The sequence below is a fragment of the Miscanthus floridulus genome, chromosome 16, assembly GCF_019320115.1.
Source record: "Miscanthus floridulus cultivar M001 chromosome 16, ASM1932011v1, whole genome shotgun sequence".
NCBI classification, from domain to species: domain Eukaryota; kingdom Viridiplantae; phylum Streptophyta; class Magnoliopsida; order Poales; family Poaceae; genus Miscanthus; species Miscanthus floridulus.
In genome coordinates this window covers 99,746,801-99,771,341 of record NC_089595.1, presented here as the reverse complement: position 1 = coordinate 99,771,341, position 24,541 = coordinate 99,746,801, and the positions used below count along the sequence as shown (strand labels likewise).

The window sequence follows — 24,541 nt, the reverse complement described above, 5'->3', positions numbered from 1 at the left end:
AGGGCGCGCGCTGGCTGGTGTCGAGCTCACATCATCGGGACAGCGAGCTCTCAGCCTATTGTGTCGCCGCATGCTTGAGTAGCGTGTGAATCTCGTGATAGGCCCAACGATCCTCGGGCATTGCGAGCCTCAGAAGCCCCTGGTGCAAGGCCACCATAGCAGCGATGTTTTGGCTCACCCGGGTGAAGTGTGGGAGGGCTTCATCGTCCTTGATGATCCTCCGGTTCATGTCGCGGGCCATGGCATGTGCAAGCCTACCGTTTCCATGGCTCTCGATCTCTTGCTCGAGTTCCACACGTTCCTGCTCGAGCTAGAGTCGTGCTTCCTTGAGATCTTGGTGCTGGGCCTTCAGCTGCTCCACCCATAGGTGAGGTGGGGCCCCTGCATCCCTCTCAACCTCATCGTCAAGGTCATTCGTTGGGGGTAGCCTCTCCCTCGTGGATGCTTTCGATGTGTCCCTCAAGGGTACCTGCCACGAAACATTCATGAGAAGGGTGATGGCTCCCCCTACTGGAGTCAGAGTCGGAGAGCGACCCCAAGTCTCCCACGAGGAGGTCATGGAAAGATTCCATGATATATTCAGTCATCCCCATGAACTCATCATCCGTGGGGGATGGAGGCATGTGTTGTGCCATAGGGTGGCCAACGGTCTCTGCGGTGTTACGGAGACTGGACGAGAGCGCTATCGGGGCGATCCAGATGAGGTATTCCAAGGAGAGCGGCTCTTCTCTAGCAAGCTATGTCATGATGTTGGCAAACAAGAAGGTGAGGTGGCGCAAGTCCTCCTAGGACGGTCGAGGTCCTAGGAAGGCGCCGAGTTGGCGCTCTTGTCTCCCGTAATCGAAGCCGAGGAGCTGGTCACTTCTAGGGGTGTGGGCCTCTGGTGCGTGCAGCTGCAGCTCCTCAAGTGCCTCGGTGATCGTGTCGAGGCCGGTGAAGTGGAGAGGTTGGATGGTGGTAGGAGCCTACACCAACCCTCCCTCAGTCGTGACGATGAAGTCCAGGTTCCCAAAGCGCACATGCGCGCCCGGGACCTAGCTGACGTCGTGAATAGCCATCCGAGGCCTGATGTGGATGTCGAGATGCGCAAAAAGACCCCTATCTAGCGTGCCAACTATCGGTGTTTTGAGTTACCACTGACGAGTAAATTTCTAGTATTGCGCGTCTGGCTCGGATGGTGTGCTTAAGGACACGAGGTTTATACTGGTTTGGGCAGAAAGTCCCTATGTCCAGTTCATCATTGTTGCTCGTGTTACTAGCACTGAAAGTTTGTAGTAGGGGTTACAAACGAGCGAGAGAGGGAAAGGATCCTAAGTCTCTGGTGAAAGGAGTGAGTGGGTGCTAAGAGCTCAATCGTTGCTCGGCTGTGCGTTCGTGTCGTGCTCTTGTGTGGATCTGTATCGGATCTTGATGGGTCGATCGGTTCGGGATCCCCTTCATGGGGCGCCCTGATTTCCCTTTTATAGGCTAAGGGAAAGTGCGGGTTATAGCGGAGGAAAAGGAGAAGAACGAGAGAGAGGAAGGCCTCCAGGATCGTCGGGTCCTTCTTCTCCTTCATGTGGGTCCCACTGACCCTGTAGATATCAACAGGGATGGCTCCACGTCGCGGTCCTGTCCATCACTGGCGCCATGCACAGGCATCATCCGCTGGTCATGGCGCTCCAGTTCGTCCTGGCGGACGTCGTGGTGAACTGACGCGCCTATCAGTGTTCATACAAGGGTTAGACAGAATAGCACCGGTACGCCCGATGCTGTTCTTGATGTGAATCCTCAGGTATGGCCCGTCGTAGCCGTGGGTTACATCAGGGCGTGCCAGTCTCTTCCTTGGTGTCAGAGTTTTGAGCCAGCTCTATACGCTTGGACCTGGAGTGGTTGGCGGCGGTATGGGTCCCCGTCGGACGAGACGGAGCCCGCACCCAAGGGGTCTAGCGAGGCGGAGCATGCGGTCTTGGGGTCGGGCGAGGCGGAGCACAAACCCAAGGGTCGGGCGAGGCGGAGCCCACGGCCTCGGGGTCGGGCGAGGCAGAGATCGTGGCCTCGGGGTTGAGCGAGGCGGAGATCGCGGCCTCGGGGTTGAGCGAGGCGGAGATCGCGGCCTCGGGGTCGGGCGAGGCAGAGCCCGCCCCAGGAGGTCGGGCGAGGCGGAGCCCACGCACCTGGGGGTCGGTTGGAGCTGTAGGCGCGCTCTTAACTGCTCGGTTGAATTAATGTTGATGACTATTAGCTCATCCTCTTCGGGTACTCTAGTATTGGTTCCCGACACTTACTCTAATTGTTCCTCTTTTATTATTTTGTTCATTTTATAGTATGTTTTGGACAGGAATGACGCGGGTGAACAATTTTCTTTGTTTGCCCATTGTCTTAGCTTTGAGCTTGTAAGCATGATTGTCAGTAAGGTATCTTAACTTTTTCACAAATTTACTATATTGCAAGCTTCATTACTAAAATATATTCATTCTGTTCTAAATTGTAAGTTATTTTAGCTTTGAGCTAAGCTAAATTTCTCCAGTTTTGATCATGTTTATAGAAAGATGCATAAATATCTACAACATCAAAGAAGATGCACTACAAATATATTTTGTGCATTACAAATTTAGTCAAAATTAGACAAATTCAACTTAGTACAAAACTAAAACAACTTACAATTTGAAATAGAGAGAGTAAAAGATAATTGATCAACTTATTAACCATTGTAAAATCGATAAAATTGTACGCACGATGGAAGACTAATGGTTAGTTTGAAGTAAGGATATATTTTGCTTGCCTGTTGTTAGGTACTGGAGCAAAGTGCTGCAGCCTTCTATTCCATGAAGGCACCATGATTGATTCCTGATTGCTTTGACAAGTAGGCCCTAATAATTATTCTTTTGCTGTTGTGCTAGGACAATAATATCTTGGAGAAATTTGACGCCCTGAATCAAACATCTACTCTTCAGTTTCCCAGCTAGGATTTCGAGGGCTCAGTGTTTCAAAGGTGCCTGTTTCATGCTAACCAAGTCTTCTACTCCCTCCATCCCAAATTGTAAGTCATTCCAAAAATCTTGGAGAGTCAAAACTTCTCAAGTTTGACCAAAATTATAAAAAAAATTACAAAGATTTATGACATCAAATAGATATACTATAAAAATATAATTAACAAAGAATTTATTGGTACTTAGTTGGTATCATAAATGTTATTATCTTATTATATAAACTTAGTCAAACTTGAGATGCTTTGACTCTCCAACATTCTTGGAATGACTTACAATTTGGGATGGAGGGAGTATTTGTTACTGCAATACTGCTTGATGGGAACATTTAGAATTTAGACAAGTTATCCTATAGTGCGAGAGATGGGGCAAGTAAATGTTATATAGGATGGTTCGTCCCACGGGACAGCGCGCATCTTTCTATTACCGTGTTAACAAAACTGAGACTGTGTTTATTTTCCCCTCTTAAACTTTAGCCCTTATCACATCGGATGTTTGAACATATGCATATAGTATTAAATATAGACTAATTACAAAACTAAATATATAGATTGAGACTAATTTGCGAGACGAATTTTTTAATCCTAATTAGTCCATGATTTGACAATATGGTGCTACAGTAAACATATGCAAATAATGGATTAATTAGGTTTAATAAATTCGTCTCGTGGATTACTAAGGACTTATGTAATTTGTTTTATTATTACTGTCCGAACACTATATGTGACGTCCGATATGACACCCCTCAACTTTAGCGTCTGGATTTAAACACTCTGAACTGTAGAATATGCAAATAGGTTAAGCCAATGTATTTATGTATTCATATAGCTTCATAAATTACTCATACAGAACTTACTTTTATCTACAATGGATCACTACATGAATAAATGCAGTACAATAGAGCTTGGTTAATTTGAAGAATGAAACGGAAATAAATTGCTTATGAGAAGATGTGGCAAGTACTCCCTCTGTCCCGATTTAATTGTCGTTTCCGGTTTTCGTGCCACAAGTTTGACTCGATTTGTAGAAAATACTAGCAACATTTGTATCTCCAAATAAATTTATTAAAAAACTAGATTCAAAGATCTTCCCGATGATACTAATTATGTACCATAAATAATAATATTTTTTAATATATATTTTGTTAAAGTTGTTTCTCGGGAAACGAGAACGACAGATATTCTGGGACGGAGGAAGTACACATATAGTGAATTCCACTTGTTCTAAGTACTGAGAGGCTGTTTAGTTCCAGTAAGTTGGAATTTGGGGGCTACGGTAGCACGTTCGTTTTTATTTGGCAATTAGTGTTCAAACATGGACTAATTAGGCTTAAAACGTTCGTCTCGTAATTTTCCACCAAACTGTGTAATTAGTTTTTTTCGTCTATATTTAATGCTCTATGCACGGGCCGTAAACATTCGATTTGACAGATACTGTAGCACTTTTTAGGATTTTAGAGTGGAACTAAACAAGACCTGACCGGCAATTGCTCACAGGTTTGACCCTGACCTCATCAAGAAAGTCAGCACCAGCTGTCTTGTCATGCAACAGCATAAAGTAAGTGCCACCATTGGTGCTGCTAACCTTTTTCTTTTAATTTCAGCACCGCACCTACTTTCTCATGGGCTGGGTTCAATGCCTCAATCCTTGCCGATCCTTGTATGGCTGCTGGTTCTGATAGCATTACAGAACAACCAAACTTAGGCCTTACTGCAGTTCCTTTTAAAATATTTGTCACCTCGAATGTTTGGACAGTATTAAATATAGACTAATTATAAAACTAATTGCACAACTTACGACTAATTTATGAGACGAATTTTTTAAGCCTAATTAGTCCATAATTTGACAACGTGACGCTACAGTAACATGCGCTAATGACAGATTAATTAGGCTTAAAAAATCGTCTCGCAAATTAGCCTCCATCTATGTAATTGGTTTTGTAATTAATCTATATTTAATGCTCCTTATTAGTATCTAAATATTTGATGTGACATGAATTTTAGAAGCGACTAAAGAACCAAACACCCCGTTAGTTCCAAATTCAAGTCCCCTAGCATGTCTGCTTTGTTATTGGGTGAAATATGGTATATCACCAAGGCGATTGCAAGAGAACGATGCACTGTCAAGTTTCTTAAAAATCTTGACTACATCACCTGATGAAAACGGCAAGGTATGTAACAATTGTGCTACTACATACTAATCTATGGTGTTAAGTCATTAGTATAAGGCTAAGCAGAACAACTTTGGTGAGTTTTTTCTAATGTTCCCCATGTAGCTTCTCTGGGTTAATGCTCATCAATTCTTCCAATGCGTAAATTAACATTCTTTTGTTTGTATAAAATCAGGTCTATGTCTCAACGGTACAAGCCCACAACTACCCAATCACTTGCACGCAGTGGCACCCTGAGGTATTTTAGTTTGTAGGTGTTTTGGGAGTTTTCATATTATATGTTCTTATTGCATCTGCCTTTTTTCGGAGCACTGCATTAATTTTCTTGAATTAATATTCATAGCATATCAAATTGTGGCCACTCACCGAATACCAATGACTTTTTTTTTTAGATAAGGGATAAAAGTTCTAGCCTCTACCGTACCAATGACTTTATATAACTATAAAAATGCCCTCACTTAATGCAGAAAGCCATTTTTTAGTGGAGGAACCCAGTGATTCCACACAGCGAAGGTGCAGTACAGGTTACTCAACATTTTGCCAATCATTTTATCAGGTTTGTTGTTGTAGGCTGTAACCTTTTATTTATACATTTGAAGTTAGGGAATACTTCATTTGGGATTATTTCTGGGTCTACCCACCATCTTTATGTGGAAATGTACCAGAAATTGATTAAACACTACACGCCTTTCCTTTTGCTGCCTGTCACTCTTGGTCTCTTACCTTTGAAACTTCAGTTTTTTAAATATAAATAAACCCAAGTTTTAGTAGTCTTCCTTCTAAGGAATGGATATATTCTAGTCATAGTTCTTTGTTGTCTTGAGTTAAACATGTGTACAAAAGGACCTTTTCTTAATCAAATCTGTAACAAAGATTAAAAAAAATGGTGAGCATGCTTATTACCTCACCTTTCTCTCTGCGTGAAACAGCCAAGCACGCAAGTCTCCAAACAGGCCTCCGGCCGACAAGGTGCTTGATAACCTGATTTACAACTACAGCCCGACCGGAAAAAAATTGCGAGTCTCTGTATCTTTACCTAATGCATGCATGTATTCTTGGTAGGAAATCGTTTGAGGAGGTCTGCGTCTTCTCCTGAGGCTGAAGTGGGGACGCTTCTGAGTGTCAGCACTGTATTGCTATTGTATTGTGATCTGACCCGTTCGTTGGGAGGAATTTAGAGGAATCTATATGGTTTTGGATGAATCTGAAGGAATTTATGAGAGAAAAAAACTGTTCCGGATAAAAAAAGAAGTGGATCAAGCCGGGTTTAAGGGCACGCGAACGGGGCGGCCTTAAACCCGGCTTGATTCACTTCTTTTTTTATCCGGAACAGTATTTTTCTCCCACAAATTCCTCCAAATTCATCTAAAACCATCTAGATTCCTCCAAATTCCACCCGAAAAGTGTACGGATTCCTTGCACTTCCTGTATTGCAGTATGTAGGACTAGGAGAACTGAAACTACCTTGTACGGAGACTAGTCTGAATTTCAGGGGAAGGTTGAATGCTCCCGGACCTGATTCATGAAATCAGTCGAAACTGAAAGTTGAATGTACGATCCAATTTCACACTTTACCCCCTTTGTTATAAGATTAGCCCTCCTCCTACACGGCGGGTCGTATAGCGCTCTCTGTCCTCTTCTTCTGGCTCTCTGCCGAATGCCGATCGCCCGCCACGCTCGCCAAATGGACGCTCGGCGCTTCGAATTTGATGGAACCCTCCTTCACATGGATGGTTCAGTGTTGTCGCCCGTCCGTGGACCGTAGGTGGGGACCGTGGGACGCACCGTCGCCGGCGTCCACCTTGGGCTTGTCTGCAACTGCAAACGGTCGTCCTGAGGACAATACGCTGGTCACAATACATGAGCTCAACCGGCGAACGTTGCGCCGGCTGCAAGAATGGTCGCGCGATTGCGCGCACCGCGAACGCGGCTTCGACGACGCCGTCTTGAGGTCTGGGCGTCTCTGGCCCCTGACGCACAGGCAAGTAGGCAACGGGTGTGCCCGCGCGACGAAGCAGCATGGCCGCCGTCGCGCGCGCCGTTGTAGCATGCAGCGGCACGCGGTGACGGAAGAAGAACAAAACGGACAGCGGAATTCCCCCTGTAATCCCATGAACGTGCTACGCACGTACAGTATTTTTTCAAGAAGAGGAAGCGGTTACATAGTATTTTATCAGGCACCTGAAGAGGAGCGAATTTAAATCTGAAAGTGATGTTTTTTTTATAAATAAATATATATACGGCGTGATGAGCCAACAACTCCAAAGTCCCTACAGCATGCGCCAAAGCACGGCGGATGAGATGGAGACGACAGACGGAGTGTGTGATCGAAGTCAAGACTCAAGAACCTGAGGCCAGACAAGAGCCGAGCTGGCAACGCCTCCCAAGTCCCAATGGAGTTGGAGTCTCCCCAGCTGCTCGCTTCCCTCCTCGGCGCCGCTGCCGTGCGCTCTTCGCCGACGCCGGAGGCCATCCGGCTGCCGAGCACGGCGGGGCACGCCCAGCAGGCCTGCGCCGCCGCGCCGGCGGACCCCGCCGTGTACGAGTACGACCGGCCGGTCATTGGCATCGTGACGCACCCGGGCGATGGCACTTGCGAGATGCGCACCCACGGCCCCGGCTCCTACATCGCCGCCTCCTACGTCAAGTTCGTCCAGTCCGCCGGCGCCCGCGTCGTCCCGCTCCTCTACGACGAGCCCGAGGAGCGCCTCCTCGAGGTGGGTGCTTCGGAAGCTGCCTGCCATAGTGCCATTTCTCTTTCGCTCTCGTCCTGCCTGAATATGCAACTGCACTGTTTGCTCATTCCTTATTGGTCTTTGCCCCTTTTAATTTCCTGCAGAAACTGGGTTTGGTGAATGGCGTGCTGTTTACTGGTGGATCACACAAGAATGGTTCATATTTTGAGACTATCAAAAGAGTTTTCCAGGTACATCATGAACATCGATTCATATTAATAGCTTGCTACATTTGTAAGAAATTGCCCTTCATTTCTATTGTACTCCCGTAGTTGATTGCACGTGGCACCACGTTTCAGTTTCACGACTTTGGCCCCGTTGGCTTCGCTGAAGCCGAAATATTGTTCCGACTGATTTGTTGCAAGAGAAAAACAATGTTTCGACTAAAAAAACAAGCTGAAAAATATGGATTATAAGATAAATAACTATTTTACTGTATAATAATAAGCCTCCATAAGAGTCTTCATGATTTCCATTCCTCATTATGTTTTGGACAGGAATGATGCAGGAGATCCGTTTCCTTTACATGCTGTCTAGGCTTTGAGCTTGTAAGCATGATTTAGTCTGTTCGGCTGGCTGAGCTAGATCATGGATTATTACTGCTGGCTGGTTTGGCTGATTTGGTGTGCGAGAAAAATATTGTTCTAGCTTATAATCCACGATCGTATACGATCGTTTATGGCCTGCCGAACAGGCTGATTGTTTTTCTCGAACGTGCTATTGGCACGCTATTCATTAAGCAGAAGGAGAGTTTTATAAATTAAAGCTGGGACGGTAATTTGTGATTACCAAGCCAAACACTGACAGAGATCACACAGTTGTGATTTATAAAAGAAAATACTTAACGACCAAAAGTAGGATCAATCATAGGGACAAAACCCAGCAGGCTCTGAGCTCAGCGGCTAAAGAGCGTCGTGCTCAAAACTAGTGAGGTTCAGCTCCATGGCAATCGGATCGAAGTCTGAAGCAAAGAGCGCCTGAAGGGCCTCTTGTTTGGAGGGCGACAACGACGCAGCGAAGAATGCCTTGATACTGTCTAAAGCCACATGGTCCGAACCCTGCGGCATATCTTTGATCCCCAGCTTTTGCTTGAGCACATTTTGTGCTTGGACAGTCGGGTTGGAGGCCTTGGTCTTAGCAGCCAGCCTCCCACTCCGACGCACCGACATCATCATTGAAGGTGTCCTGGACCTTCTCAGCCTCGGCTTACTGAGCAACGGGGTCTCGAGCGGGATGCATAGTCGCGCCTCTAATTGTGCCAACAGGGACACCTCAGCCGATGGAGGTTGAGCGTCGTGGCCTTCATCGTCAATCGATGATCCACGGTTGCGCCTCAACAGCTCAAGCTCTGTAACCTCCGAATCCGACAGAGGCGTCCGCGGTCGTTTCCTGCCCTGAGCAGAGTGACGCGGGGCCAAGTCAACCGATGATGGTGAGATCTCACCAGCGTACGCCGCAGAGGCCATCGGCTGGTGCACTAGCTCGGCCATCGATACGGGTGGCGCCGCGTTGTCGACGTCCGGATGGCCAACCCGTGTTGGCGTAGAAGCGGCTGCCTGATCCGCAACGCCTTGCTGTCCCACCCGTGGTGGCGTGACTTGCGGCATCTCCAGCTCAGGCGACAACGGGGGCGAATCCGTCTTTAGGGAGGCGCCCGTCGGAGCAGTGGGGCACCAGGGCGTTGTTGGTCTCGCTGGCCGGCTCGCGACGAGCGAGGCGGTGAGCTCCTCCAGCATCGGGTCGACCCACGCGGGAGGCCCCGCACCTGCGTAGGGCTCCAAGACCAGCGGGTCCGGCTCAGGAAAGCAGGAAGCAGCGGCGGCAGAGGCTTCGCCCGGCGCTGTCGGAGCGGCCCGTGCCGACCTCCCGAGACGCCTTCATCGTTGGTGTCGCTGGCCGCCGCTGGCAGAAACGACGCTCTCCGGCATGGTCTCACAAGCGCCACGCGAAGCCCCGTGGTCTGCCGCCCGAGCATCGGAGCTGCTGGTGGGCTCACTGTGACCCTCCCTGGTAGCACAGTCGGCTGCGACAGTGGTTTTCGGCGCCGCAGCGGTGCCGGTGGCCTCGCTGCGGTCTGCTGCAGCGTACCGGTAGCTGTAGGAGGCTTCCACCGTCGCTGGCCGCCACCGTCCACTGGCCGAGCACGAACCGGGTGCGGTCGACGACTCACAACACCGACATCACTCGAGCTCCCAGAGCCGGCGTGTTGTGGCCACTTGTTGCCGTCGTTCACCGGCGAACGAGGCCGCTTGCAGTCCTTGGCCAGGTGTCGGAACTCATGGCAGTGCAGGCATCTCAGCTGCAGACGGCAGGTGGCAACCCTATGGGTGTATGACAGGTAGTTGAGGCACCTGTCGCGTAGCGCGTCTGGGAGGCGGCGACGTCGATGTGGCCGAGGTGCTCTCGCGGCGGCAGTGTTCCGTTGGCCAACAGGATTACGAGACAGGACCTCCTGCCATCCGTTGGCGTCGGGTGCTGAGATCCTGCGACGGCCGCGAGGTGGCACACGGTGGCCAAGCCTGAGGTAGGTGGGGACGCGCTCATCGCCGGACTGAGAGCCACCGTCGACCCGATTCCCCAACCTCAAGTGCACAAGGATGCGCTCCTGGTTAGCACGCGGTGCAGTGTTCGCCCCACGGCCGCCACCGGTAGCGCGGTTCACCCTCCTCCTCCGGCGATGCTTCGTGCCCGGTGGCCTGGCGACAACCGAGATCTAGACCGCCTCCACCGGCTGCTCTTCGACGACCCAGGTGCCAGGGTGGGAGCTGGGCCCCGCCCTATCTGTGAAGGCCCTCCGAGCCGGGGAGCCCCAGCGGACGGCGTCGAGGTAGGATGGCTGCGGCACCGGAGAGGAGATGGACTCGCAGTCTGAGTCGGAGCAGTCCGATAGCTCCGTCCAACGCATGGATTTGGAGCGACCAGGGGTTCCGCCGGGGTAGAAAGGCGGGGCGTCCGGTGAGAGCGTGGGCCCCTTGTTTGCTGAGGCCCGGCGGGGGATTTGGAAGGCAGCCGGTGCCGAGCTGGCGGCCAGCGGGCTGGGTGGCGGGGCGAGGGCGGGGCCGCCCCAGCGCCGATGTACGCCGCGTGAGGCGACGTCCCCGCGCCTGCTGCAGGTGAGCCACCAGATCCGGCTCCTGCCGCCGGCGGGCTACAGGCCAGGGGCCGCGGCGGCAGGCGTGGTCGGGTTCGGCCCCGCGTAGGTGCGCGCGGCCCGGGACCGGCGCCCGCATCTGCGGTGCCCTCGGTGGTGTGCAAGGGAGGGGGAGGGGAAGGTGGGGGTGGTGGAGGAGGAGGAGGGGGGGGGGGGGGGGGGGGGCGCCGGCGCGGCGGGCGGGGAGTCCGTCGGGGCGTCAGGGTGGACGGGGAGGGGTAACCATGAAATTAAGAATCTGGAGGGGACCCGACTTGCTTCGCCCTCGGGGCAGCTGTGCAGCGGATTCTCATTTCTCCCTAGCGGTGTCTGCATGAAGGAGTGTCGAAGGAGCAAAGAAAGCCTGGACGTCTTCTCGGTCATGGAAGGTGTGCTGCAGCGCCACTGCTTGCCGCCGGAGCGCTGGCAACGGAGGTCCTGTGGCACCGGTGCACAGCCAACCCCGCCGCCGCGTTGAGTCACTGCAGTTCCACCACCATGACAAACGAGATCTAGGTCGTTTTGGCTAGAGGCCTGCTCCTCCGCCCACTGTCACAGCGGGACGTATGATCTGGGGAGGAACGCGGAGCGACGGGCGTGCTTGGGGATGGACCCGAGGCACTGTTCCTTCAGAGACTCAGAACGCTGGCAACGCAGGTCCTCCGGCACGACACTGACCTTTGCATGATCGCTGGAGCGGCTTAGCTCGTAAGCATGATTGCCAGCAAGGTGATTTTACTACTTTAGTTTTTTATAAACCAGAAAACAAATCTCTCAAAGTCTAATCCAATTGCTGAAATATCATAGCGCGCGTTTAGTTCGTGAAAAGTGCGAAATTTGGCTACTGTAGCAATTTCGTTTTTATTTGGCAATTAGTGTTCAATCATGGACTAATTAGGCTCAAAACGTTCGTCTCGTAATTTCCAACCAAACTGTGTAATTAGTTTTTATTTTCGTCTACATTTAATGCTCCATGTACGTACCACAAGATTCGATGTGACGGGTACTGTAGCACTTTTTGGGAAAACTTTTCGCGAACTAAACAAGGGCATAGTTATTATTCCTTGTCAGTTATTGTGTTTACAAAATAGGTTGCCTTATACCAGTGAACGAGAACAGTGTTCAATTGGAAATTAGGAAGTATTTTTGTTCTTCTCTCTGTTATTAAGTCACAGTAAAGCAAAGTGCTGCAGTCTTCTATTCCTTGGAGAGGCCAAGTTCTTGTTCAGTTTGGACAAACTGAGCACTAATGTTCTTTTACCATGGCACTAGGACAACAATATTTTGGAGTCATTCCACGCCTTGAATCAGCCATCTACTCTCCAGTTCCCCAATTATTCCTTTCTCGAAGGGTCAGTGTTTCAAAGGTAGCTGCTGCAAGCTCAAGCATTTTTTTTTCTTTTTTTGAATTGGCTACTGATTGCTGCGGTTTTTAGGAAGCTATTTTTTGTTGAACCTAATAGTACAAGATGATGCAAGTAATTTTTGTTTTCTTTACAGAAAAACTGCAGTTTAACTAAAATGTCATGATTTGTTCCTGGTATAACTGTGTATGTTTATTGCCAGGTTGGCAAAACTCAACGCATAGCATATGCAACTGGTGTGTATTATGCATTTAGTTAATTTCAGAGATGAATAATACGACATAACTATAGGCCCCGTTCGCTTGTCTTAAAGTTTGGCTTATTCGGTTTGTTTTTTCAGCTGGAACAGTGTTTTTCTCTCACAACAATTCAGCCGGAACAGTATTTTTCAGCCAGTTTCAGCCAAAGTTCAGACCAGCGAACGGGGCCTATACCTTGAAATGAATCCCTGCAGAACAGGGGATACATGATGACACGATCAAACACACACGCAAACAGAGTAGACCAGAGAGGATGAAATGCCGTCACTGTTATATCCAAAGATTCACTGTCCGTGATCCTTTATCAATGTTCTACGTGTTCTCTTCATGAATTCCTAATTTTTCTTTTTTGTAGCCTCACTACTGAATGATGATTGAAATTCACAGGTTTAACCATGAACTCATCAAGAAACTGAGCACCGACTACCTTGTCATGCAAAATCATGGAGTATGGCAACCTTGGTTCTGCTTACCTTTTTTTTTTCTACGACTACACCATACCAACTTTCATGCACTAATACCAGTTTTATTACATGGATAGAAATTCTGAAAAGCATCCTTACACAGAACAATGAATCATTGCTACAAATACAAGTTCCATAACATAGTTTTTTTTCTTTTTGGTCAAAGCATGGTATATCACCAAAGAGATTGCAAGAAAATGTTGCATTATCAAGTTTCTTCAAGATTCTTACCACGTCACCTGATGAAAATGGCAAGGTACAAAATGTCATGTTTATACTCTTAGTCTTAAATGTCATTTTTCATATAACCCATGTAGAAGGCGTTCAGTGGTATAGGTAGAACAGTTTTGATGAATTTGAAAACTCTTCCTTGAGTGATCGATCTGGGTAAATGCTCATGAAATCTTCCACTGCACAAGCTGATATTTTTTTTGTCAAGACAGGTCTATGTCTCAACTGTACAAGCAAAGAATTATCCAATCACCTGCACGCAGTGGCTTCCTGAGGTATGCAAATTTCTCTTATAATTTTTATAGGGAGTTCCACAATCGTATGGATGATGCATCAGACTGCCTCAGAAAAATGGTTTAAAATGATGGACTTATAGCTTATAAGTTTGCCCTCGCTTATATATAATGTAGAAAGCCATTTTTGAGTGGGGGGAGCCGATGACTCCACACAGTGAAGATGCAGTGCAAGTGACAACATTTTGCCAATTATTTTGTCAGGTTTGTGGTTCTCACTGTCGACAGAATATCGTCGGCAGTCCACCGAGGGGTATCCTGCGATGGTAGATTTGTCGGTGGGGGTGCGCGTAATCAGAAACCGGATGGTGACACAAGGCGCAGAGACAGCGATTTAGACAGGTTCGGACCGTCTGATGGTGTATTGTATTGAGATGTAGTAGATAGATCTTGTCCGCTAGAGAACCACTGCCTCTCCTTATATAGTCTGGAGGGGCAGGGTTACAAGGTGAGTATCCTATTTGATACTATACAATGTCTTGCGGTGCACGCCAAGCAGCGTCGTACACGCCTTGATCTTGTGGGACGGGCCACCTCTGATGGTGCGGCACATGTCTTATCTTGTGGATACCGGGGGCCATACCCCCACAGCTAGTCCTCGAGCCTGACAGTAGGTGACGTAGTCGCGTGGTGCCAGGGTCAGAAAGTAGAAGACCAGCCGAGCAGGCAGCCAGTCCCCGGGCGTAGCCACGAGATGAGAAAAAGCACATTCACCGCAAGGTGAAGTGTGCCCACTTAGTCCCCGAGCCTACTAGAAGATGAAGAATGAATCTTGTAGCAGGGTCAAAGAAAAAGAAGTCTGAAAGCTTGCCGACATCGTTAGACATACGCGTATCAAGACCCCAGACGTACTGCCCAAGATCAGCACCCTGATCCGAATAGCATGGAGCAGCTTGATAGCACCCTGACAAGACGTAGCAAGATCCGACCAGCAAGGGAGTACCAAGGAGTCCCCAGCGTCGCTGGCGATATCCAAGCACCGAAGAGCGAGGAGTCCCCGGTGTCGCTGGCGATGACCGAGCACCGAGGAGCGAGGAGTCCCCGACGTCGCTGGCGATGTCCGAGCACCGAGGAGCGAGGAGTCCCCAGCATCGCTGGCGATGTCCGAGCACCGAGGAGCGAGGGTTCCCCGGCGTCACTGGCGATGTCCGAGCACCGAGGAGCGAGGAGTTCCCGACGTCGCTGGCGATGACCGAGCAACGAGGAGCCAGGAGTCCCCGGCGTCGCTGGCGATGTCCGAGCACCGAGGAGGGAGGAGTCCCCGGCGTCGCTGGCGATGTCCGAGCACCGAGGAGCGAGGAGTCCTCGGTGTCGCTGGCGATGTCCGAGCACTGAGGAGCGAGGAGTTCCTAGCGTTGTTGGCGATGAACGAGCACCAAGAAGCGAGGAGTCCCGACGCCGTTGGCGATGACCGAGGAGTCCCCGGCGTCGCTGGCGATGACCGAGCACCGAGGAGCGAGGAGTCCCCGGCATCGCTGGCGATGCCCGAGCACCGAGGAGGGAGGAGTCCCCGGCGTCGCTGGCGATGTCGGAGCACCGAGGAGCGAGGAGTCCCCGACGTCGCTGGCGATGACCGAGCACCGAGGAGCGAGGAGTTCCCGACGTCGCTGGCGATGACCGAGCACCGAGGAGCGAGGAGTCCCCGGCGCCGTTGGCGATGACTGAGCACCGAGGAGCGAGGAGTCCCCGACGTCGCTGGCGATGACCGAGCACCGAGGAGCGAGGAGTCCCCGGCGCCGCTGGCGATGATCGAGCACCGAGGAGCGAGGAGTCCCCGGCGTCGCTGGCGATGTCCGAGCACCGAAGAGGTAGGAATCCCCGGTGTCGCTGGCGATGACCGAGCACCGAGGAGCCAGGAGTCCCCGGCGTCGCTGGCGATGACTGAGCACCGAGGAGTCCCCCGCGTAGGCGGCGATGTCCGAGCACCGAGGAGTCCCCGGCGAAGCTGGCGATGTCCGAGCACCGAGTTGTTCCCGATGAAGCTGGCGAGGTCCGAGCACCGAGGAGTCCCCCGCGTAGCTGGCGACGTCCGTGCGGTGAAGTATGCCCACTTACTCCTCGAGCATGAAGAAACCGAGCGCTGAGGAGTAACCGGCGTAGCTGGCGATGAAGCACGAACGACGAACAGTCTGGTCAATTGGTCGAAGGCGAAGTGAGCATTGAGTAGAAGCGACCGACGAACAGTCCGATCAACTGGTCGGCGATGGAGTCCATGAACCAAGCGGTCTGACCAGTTGATCGGTGGAGAAGTCCGAGCACCAGGTGATCCGATCACCTAGACGATGATCCTGCAATACAAACATGTAGAACGGGTAGTACATGATGTAAAAATAAATGAACTATGGAGAAAAATCAGCAATGGTGATGAAACGACGTATGCAGTTCGGCGATCAGTTGATGTGAAAATGAATTTATATTTAATATAAACCACCCGAACAGTTAGTATGTAGCTGAGTCTCTAGCCATAGCTAGCCCGTTAATCATAACGCGGAGCGCAGAGCTCGTGCACGTGTAGGAGGAATAAAGCGTCGCTAAGGAGCACCGACCACCCATAACGCAGAGAGCAGACGCTCGTGCACGTGTAGGGAGGAGCCGAAGATAGGGCCGTCTCTGGAGGCATCCCAGCATCAACAGGACTGTTCGGGGGTTCGGAAAATCGTTTGGAGAGCAAACATGGAGAAAACAGTTCGGAGAAACATTATGGCGATATACGGAGATTGGAGAATATTTAGAAGAATATTAAAGCGTGACTTAGCTTTAGACAGAACGTCTGGTCGGCGACGTATGGCGTTATTTGGTTGGCGTTGACAGCGAGCACCTGGCGGGCGGTGAGTTGGTGGTGAAGGCGACCTCGGAGGTGGTTCCGAGATCGGATCTAGTGTCGCGGGGGCTGATGTAGCCAGCGATGAATTGTTATCGTCGACCAATATGGATCTCCACGAGATTGTTGACGAGAACACGTTGTTGATTTGAGGTCCATCTGGCTCGCCATGGATCAAGCGCACACCCCCTACCTGACGCGCCAACTGTCGACAGAATATCGTCGGCAGTCCACCGAGGGGTATCCCGCGATGGTAGATTTGTCGGTGGGGGTGTGCGTAATCAGGAACCGGATGGTGACACAAGGCGCAGAGACAGCGATTTAGACAGGTTCAGGCCGTCTGATCGAGGTAATACCCTACGTCCTGTGTCTTTGGTGTATTGTATTGAGATGTAGTAGATAGATCTTGTCCGCTAGAGAATCTCTGTCTCTTCTTATATAGTCTGGAGAGGCAGGGTTACAAGGTAAGTATTCTATTTGGTACTATACAATGTCTTGCGGTGCACGCCGAGCAGCGCTGTGCACGCCTTGATCTTGTGGGCCGAGCCACCTCTGATGGTGCGGCTCATGTCTTGTCTTGTGGATACCGGGGGCCATACCCCCACACTCACCTTACATTTCTACATTCAACTTGGCACTGCTTTATCTAGCAATTTGTAGATCTGCTGATCATTTTTATCTCTGTTGAAAACCACACCACAAATTAGTAGCCAAGTACACATCCACTTTTCTGCTAATCACCCTATTGTGGCTACCTCATCTCACTTTTCACCTTTTGCTCTGACGTGAATCAGCCAAGCTCGCAGGTCCCTGAACAGGGCTCCCACGGACAAGGTGCTGAACAACCTAATTGACAACTACACCTCCAGATTTGGAACCTCGTGAGCATCTATGTTTCTGTACAATGCAACTGCTTCCATTCGTATCCTCCAAATATTAGCTAAATTTGTGCATGGATTATTTGTAGGAAATCTTCTGACGAGGTGTATAACTTCTCTTGAGATGGTATCGGATTCCTCAGCATCGCATTGCTATTGTTGTTGTATTGTGAGTGTATTGGTCCTACATTGAACTGTGAAGGTTTTCCTTTTTGTTATCCGTACACTTGCCTCCGCAGAGACCTCCCTAATTGTTACTAATAATTGGTATAAATTGTTCAAACATTTTTCTTGTTTTTCAGAAAACATGTGGCATTATATAAAAAAAACACGAAAACCGTACCTGCATGTTGCTTGATTTTTAACTACAACCTGAAAGATTTCACACTTTCAATGGCAAACTTTTTTTAGCGGTGATCTTCGTGCAGAGCTTCGCTGAATCTCTCATGTAAACCTTGTGGTGAGCTGGTGGCATTTAGAGGTGCTGCTGTGGTAATGTTCGAACAAGGTTGTGTGCCATGTTGGGGCTTGTCTTCTCGCAATCTTCACTTCACTCGAGTTCATACCCAGAAGCACCTCGTCAAGAAGGCATAAATAAGTCCATACCTGTATTTTTCCTTTAATTCATTAACAAGCCTAGAAACACAAAACATACTCAGAAAAAAATGAGACTAATGTTAGACGTCTGACACATAATATATGAATATGAATAAATATCCCATTAGACAGTACTAGAAAACATATAAAGCGAGTGCCGAGAAACCCCTCCTACACTTGCCCGCGCTCGAGCAGGTGACTGGTTACCAGTTTAACACTTCAAAAGGATACTTTAGATAAAGAAGGAAGACCATTCTTAACAGGACACCCTCTATATATATATATATATATATATATATATATATATATATATATATATATATATATATATATATATATATATATATATATATATATATATATATATATATATATATATATAAATAAAAGAGCGATAAAATTACGCGCAGATCCAAACATGGTTCATCAAACATCAAATACTAAGTAAAATGTTGTCAAACGATCATCGTCCTGTTCGCTTGTCTTATGAACCGTACTGTTTCAGCGAAGGAACAATGTTTTTCTCTCACAAAAAATCAGTAAACAGTACTTTCAGCCATGATTTTTCAGCGAAGCAAACAGGGCCATTGTCAAAGGGCCACCTACCACAAGAAGTCATGGTTTTTTAGCGAAGCGAACAGAACCATTGTCAAAGGGCCACCTACCACAACAGCCAGTTGAGCACTGGAGCATTCTTACAAAAACAAGATAAAACAGTGCACCAAACAGTGTTGTTTGGCAGAAACTTTCCTATAACAAACAACAACAACAATAAAGTCTTTAAATTCCAAACAAGTTAGGATAAGCTAGAGTTGAAACCCAACAGAAGCCATTAAGGTTCAGACGTGTGAATATCTGTTTTTCAAGCACTCCTATCTAAGGCTAAGTCTTTGGATATATTCCATCCTTTCAAGACTCATTTTATTGCCTCTACTCAAGTCAACTTCAGTCTTCATCTGCCTCTCTTCACGTTACTATCCTAACTTAGAATTCCACTACGCACTGGTGCCTCTATAGGTCTCCATTAGACATGTCCAAACCATCTCAACCGATGTTGGACAAACTTTTCTTCAATTGGTGCACCTCTAATCTATCACGTATATCATCGTTCCGAACTAGATCCCTTCTTGTATGACCGCAGCCGTAACACACGGAATAAGATCCATACTGATCATGTTTGATGACAACAACAACAACAAAATAGCCAGGTAAATAAAGATATATATTAGGTTATCAAATGATGAAATCAAGCAACATCCTTCACATTACCACACTATTACAATTCAAAACGAACAAATCACATGTTTTTCCTGACTAGGCAATCTAGCTGTTAACAAAGTCAGCAAACACTGAACCACATGTGGCAGCGACATGTGTCCCTTTTGCAGGCTCTAACCAATGCATTTCACTAGCCTGGCTCCCTTACATTTCACCTACCACGTGTCTATTACATTTCATATTCCAATGATGTTGATGCAGAAAAAAGTGGAGCGACGAAATTCAAAAGAACGCAAGGAATCAGCTATGGACAGATGAATTTCCTTGGCACCAACTGATCATGATGCCCGAACCAAGTGTAGAATGAGGCCATTGAAGCTGCTAGTGTAATATCTGCAGAATTAGGATTTTTGCTGTAGGTTTTCGTCACCAGCTCACCTGGAGAAACAGACTATCATCTATAATGAATCAATTAGCTTGCTGATGTGTTGTGCAGAGCATCTTTAGCCCCGCTGTCAATTTTCATTCGATATTCCACAACTTCAGATCCATCAACAAGAAAAACTTTGCAAGTCAATCATCATAGCATGTAGTTTCTGGGAGTTCAAGCCTAAGATCCTTCATCCCTTCTATTACCAAGCTGTGGTGGTTCATCGCTGATATCTATGGCCGAGACAGATGTAGCCAAGTCATCCTCCTCCAACTCTATTACAGGGTCAGGTTCCGAAGCATCTGCTAGCAAGCTCAGCATATTGACTACTTCAAATGTATCATCGAGGTAGAACCTGGCTTTGCTCGGTTTCTGCCCCACTGTACATGCAAATAGCGGTGTCTTTGGAGCAACAATGTTTCTCTTCATGACATCAGCGATATTTTCAAACATGTCCTCATCCGACCTGTCATCACCGATGCATAATACAAAATCTGCTTGTCGCCCTTTCTCCTTCATCAATGTAAGTATCTTCTCAGCTACAAGACCTTTGCTAACACCCTGCGGCAAAGGAAGATAATTTAAGAAACTAATAGTTGTGCATTAATGCATAAGTCAGAATGAAGAATCAGGAGAAGGTTGTATCATAAAAAAAACATGTGTTTGTTTTTCTGTTGAAGGCGCAAAAATCTGGCAATGCATCAGTAAAATAACAAGGACTGGAAGCGATAAATATCAAACCTGAGGTTTCACTTCGACAATGAACAGGCCACTCTTAACTGCGACTGGTTCATTTGCTAGTACACTTTCCAGGTGATCCAGCATCTCCTTGGCCTGGGTATACCCAAAGCCTGGGTCAGCATCCTGATGATGCCATACCAAAGCAGTTTCTTTGGTCTCAATATAGGATCCATCAGTTGATTCTGTATAAAGATTCATCACTGGCTCCGCCGTTTGCATCCATCCAAAGTCTGAGGTATGGGTGCTCGATTGCCACCCTTCATCTCTCGTCCACCTACAGTGAAACATAGCATTTCATCATCCACTTAATTTTAAACAATTAAAAAACAACCTAATAGAAATGCAGTATCTTAATATTCCAAGGTTAACATGAATAAAAGAACATAATATTTTCAGTTCTGACTCCTTTAGACACACTGCTATTGCTGTGAGAAGGCAGCAAATAGTGAATCTATTTAACTGCTGAGCAATACACAAAACGATCATGCTTGACATTTCTTGAGAGAAACACTAACGCACTAAAAATATATTAGCTTAACAAAGACAAGTTAGAACAAACATTAAAATCTAGTACTACTGCATCAAGTACATTCTAGCACCAAACAAGAGATTGAACAATGCACATGTGAAAATTGTACCTTAAGAAGTAACCATGTTCTGCTGCAATTCCTAGCTTAGGGCATGATGCAAACATTGATCCCAAGCTATCCCTACTTCTCCCACTGACAATGAAAACAGTGTTATTGCTATCCGAACATAGGGTATTGATGATTCTCGATATTTCTGAACTTGGTTTCTTATCGATTGAAGTCTGTGGTACCAATGTACCATCATAATCAAGTAATATGACCCTACTCTTTGCTCTCTCGTAAGACATGATGATTGTATCCAAATTAAGCTTTGTGAAATGTGGGTCTAGCGCCACCACCCTAAATCCAAACCCTAGTCCTATACCCCAGCATGGCTTCCTAAAGTGGTCCTTGCAGGCCCTCTCCAGATCCTGGACAAAGCTCTTTGACCAATATGCAACATCATGGGTGCTGACATAGCGGTAATGTTTTCCGTGCCTCAGCTGCTTTTCTTGCTCCGACATCGAGATGGCCTCATTCAATGCCTCAGCAGTTGTTTCAACATTCCAAGGGTTAACACGAATTGCACCACTCAATGAAGGCGAGCACCCAATGAACTCCGACACAACAAGCATGCTCTTGTTTGGTCCACTCACCTCTGGTGCAGACTCTGAGCCAGGTATCCCCTGCCGGCAGACAATGTACTCGTAAGGCGTCAAGTTCATTCCATCCCTCACAGCCGTCACTACCACACACTCGGCTATTGTGTAATATGCAAGCCTCTCCGCACTTGACACATTGCGGTCAATGAAGACGACAGGGCTATACCCAGTCTGGCCGAACTCCCTATTAATCCTGTCACAGCTCTCTCGGATCTCAGCCTGGATGGCCTCCAGCTCCTTGCCCTTCCCACGAGGAGGGTTGGCTATCTGTACCAACACAGCTCTCCCCTGCCACTTAGGATGCATCCTCAGCATATTCTCAAATGCAAGAAGCTTCAAATTGATCCCTTTAAAGATATCTGTATCATCTACCCCAAGCAACACAGCTTTCCCCTGGAATTGCTGCCGGAGCTCAGCAACCTTGTCCTCCTTCTCAGGTAATCGCAGCACCGATTGCAGTTGGCCCATATGGATACCCATGGGCATGATCTTGATCCCAACAGTGCGGCCAAAGTACTCCAATCCAATGTATCCGCGCTTTGACTGGTACTCTAGACCAAGCATCCTACTGCAGCAAGAGAGGAAGTGCCTGGCATAATCAAAGGTGTGGAAGCCGATGAGATCGCAATTGAGCAGTGTCCGTAGAACCTCCTCCCGGACAGGGAGCGTGCGGTAGATCTCCGATGAGGGAAACGGGCTGTGGAGGAAGAAGCCGATCCGGAGGCGGTTGAAGCGTCGCCGGAGGAAGGTGGGCAGCGCCATGAGATGGTAATCGTGGACCCAGACGTAGTCATCCTCTGGGTTGATGACCTCAACCACCTTCTCGTAGAAGTGCTTGTTGGCGAGCACATAGGCCTCCCAGGCGCTGCGGTCAAACCGGCCACCGTCGCCGGATGCGGCCGCCTCCGCCGTCGGTGGCAGCGGGGAGGCAAAGGGGAGCATGTAGTGGAACAGCGGCCAGAGGTAGCGCTTGCAGAAGTGATGGTAGAACCGGTCGTTGAGTTCGGGCGTGAGGAACACGGGGGCACACCGGAAGCCGTCGATGAGCGACTGCGAGACCTCGTCCTGCTCCCCGGGCGGCACGTCGGCGCCGAGCGAGCCGACGAAGAAGACCTCCATCTCGTCGGGGACGCCGTCGCGGAGGCGGAGGAGGAGCGAGTCCTCGTCCCAGGAGAAGGCCCAGCCGCGGCCACCGTCGGAGCGGCGGCGCGCGACGACGGGGAGCTGGTTCGCCACGACGATGAGGCGCTCCCCGACCGCGGAAGAGGGCACGTCGGAGGCGACGCTGCTGGTGGCCGCCTGCTCGTCGTCGTCGTCGTCGAGGTCGGACAGCGTCCCGGGCACCGTCATGACCCGGGGCATCCGCTTCGCCCCGAACGACGCCAGCCGCCGCCTCCCGCCGCCCGACGGGCCCAGCGCCGCGAAGTTGCCCGCGGCGAGGTCGAGGAGGTTGGTGTACGACCTTGACATCATGGTTGAAGCAGCCGCAGCGCGCTCGAGTGGAAACCCTACCACGCTCCCGCTCGACCCGCGAAATGGGGTTTTTAAAGCAGCAGCCAAACCAAACCCTAGGCTCGTGGTGCGCGGCGCCTTGATCTGATCTGGCTCGGCGTTTCGATTCCGGAATAGAGGGGGGGGAGTGGAGTTTGGGGTGGGGGGGAAGGGAGAGCGGCGAGGAAGACGACCACGGTATATTCCACGAGCGGCTCGGACCCAGCTCACTGCGCTGTGTCGTGGACGCCCTGTCACCGACACGCGGGCCCACGCTTCCGTCGGACGCTGCCGGTCCAGTGGGCCGCGTTTGGGGAGGTGCCGCATCGGGAAAAGAGGATAAGGTAGTGCGTGCCCCCACCGGCGCCAGCTGGCGCCGCGCTGCCACCTGACGCCGCGGGACCTACCGGGACGGACGTCGGGACGGCCCCGATCGGCCGGCGGGCCCCGCCGACTTGTGGATTTTAGAAATCCTCGTTCTCCTTGACCGGCGGTTGAGCTGCCGTGGTCGTCGTCTTTCTCCGTGATACACGGCACCACGCACCACTGCACCAGCACAGGCACAGCAGCAAGCCCGCAACAAACTGAGAGGCCCGGGGCCGGTGGCGCACCGGGCAGGCGTGAAGCACGTGTCGCGTAGCGGTGGGGGCCATGGGGCCGTGAGAGTAACGACACACGTGACTAAGATTATAACCGTAATTAATTTTGATTACGTTTTGCTGGCAAGAAATCGTTTTCGAGTACATTCGGACCTGTACACTTGGAAAAAGAAAAAAGATGGAAAATGCAGCCACTGCCATAGACTGACTCCAACGGCGGTACTCATACAAAAAAAAAAATAAGTCTCGCACAGTGCTTTTACCTGTCAAATACCCGCTCCAACAGCTGACCCATCCGCGCGACGCATTTTGGCTACCGGGGCAAAGCGAACGCAAAAAAGCGTCCTCCTCTCTCCTCGACCCATATCTCTACGGCGCGACGGCGTGAAGGAGGCAAGGCGGCAGCGGGAGTCCGGCGCGACCGCGCAGGGGAGGGAGCTCCTCATGTGCGGCCTCCGGTTCTTCTCCACGTCCTTCCTCTCCAGCTTGCATCCCCCGCCGCCGCCGCCTCTGCTGTGCGTGTGCGTGTTCGTCTCCCCCACGACGCACGCGGCCGAACTGCCCCCGCTGCTCTGCCTCCGGCTCTTCATCTCAATCGACCACTCTGCTCTGGTCTGCTCTCACCTTGGCTCGTCGCGTCGCTGCTGCTGCCGGTGTGCAGTGCAGTCTCGAGCTGTCCTTTGGTTAGGACAAGAGAGGCTGGAGAGCTGCTGTTGTGCTTTGCTTGCCATGCGAATCTTTGATTCCCGTGCGTGCTGCTGCTGTGCTTTGCTTGCCATGCGAATCTTTGATTCCCGTGCGTGCTAAATCTTTGATCTTCGTGCGTGCTAAATCTTTCTTTGATCTTCGTGCGTGCTAAATCTTTGATCTTCCTAGCCTTTGGTTCGTGCTAAATCTTTGATTCCCGTGCGTTTTTTTC

At 49.6% G+C, this 24,541-nt stretch overlaps 1 protein-coding gene and 2 pseudogenes across 1 annotated transcript; 2 read left to right on the top strand and 1 right to left on the bottom strand.

Annotated features, from left to right (window-relative positions):
• Positions 1-6,235, top strand: part of LOC136514467 (gamma-glutamyl hydrolase 1-like) — a 78,754-nt pseudogene extending 72,519 nt beyond the window's left edge.
• A 1,297-nt stretch (positions 6,236-7,532) lies between these two features.
• Positions 7,533-17,438, top strand: LOC136511113 (gamma-glutamyl hydrolase 1-like; annotated as a pseudogene).
• A 1,687-nt stretch (positions 17,439-19,125) lies between these two features.
• Positions 19,126-23,176, bottom strand: LOC136511679 (probable alpha,alpha-trehalose-phosphate synthase [UDP-forming] 7). The gene is made up of 3 exons (XM_066505722.1): positions 20,940-23,176; positions 20,302-20,575; positions 19,126-20,121 (listed from the first exon to the last, which is right to left on the bottom strand). The coding sequence occupies exons 1-3, from the start codon at positions 23,003-23,005 to the stop codon at positions 19,741-19,743; spliced, it is 2,721 nt and encodes a 906-aa protein (XP_066361819.1). The 5' UTR covers positions 23,006-23,176; the 3' UTR covers positions 19,126-19,740.
• Between the last annotated feature and the right edge of the window lie 1,365 nt (positions 23,177-24,541).

Coding starts and splice junctions, on each gene's coding strand:
- LOC136511679 (XM_066505722.1), bottom strand. CDS start 23,005: ATGATGTCAAGGTCGTACACCAACCTCCTCGACCTCGCCGCGGGCAAC. Junction 20,576..20,939: donor GAACATGGTTACTTCTTAAG/GTACAATTTTCA, acceptor GTTTCACTGTAG/GTGGACGAGAGATGAAGGGT. Junction 20,122..20,301: donor TTGTCGAAGTGAAACCTCAG/GTTTGATATTTA, acceptor CCTTTGCCGCAG/GGTGTTAGCAAAGGTCTTGT.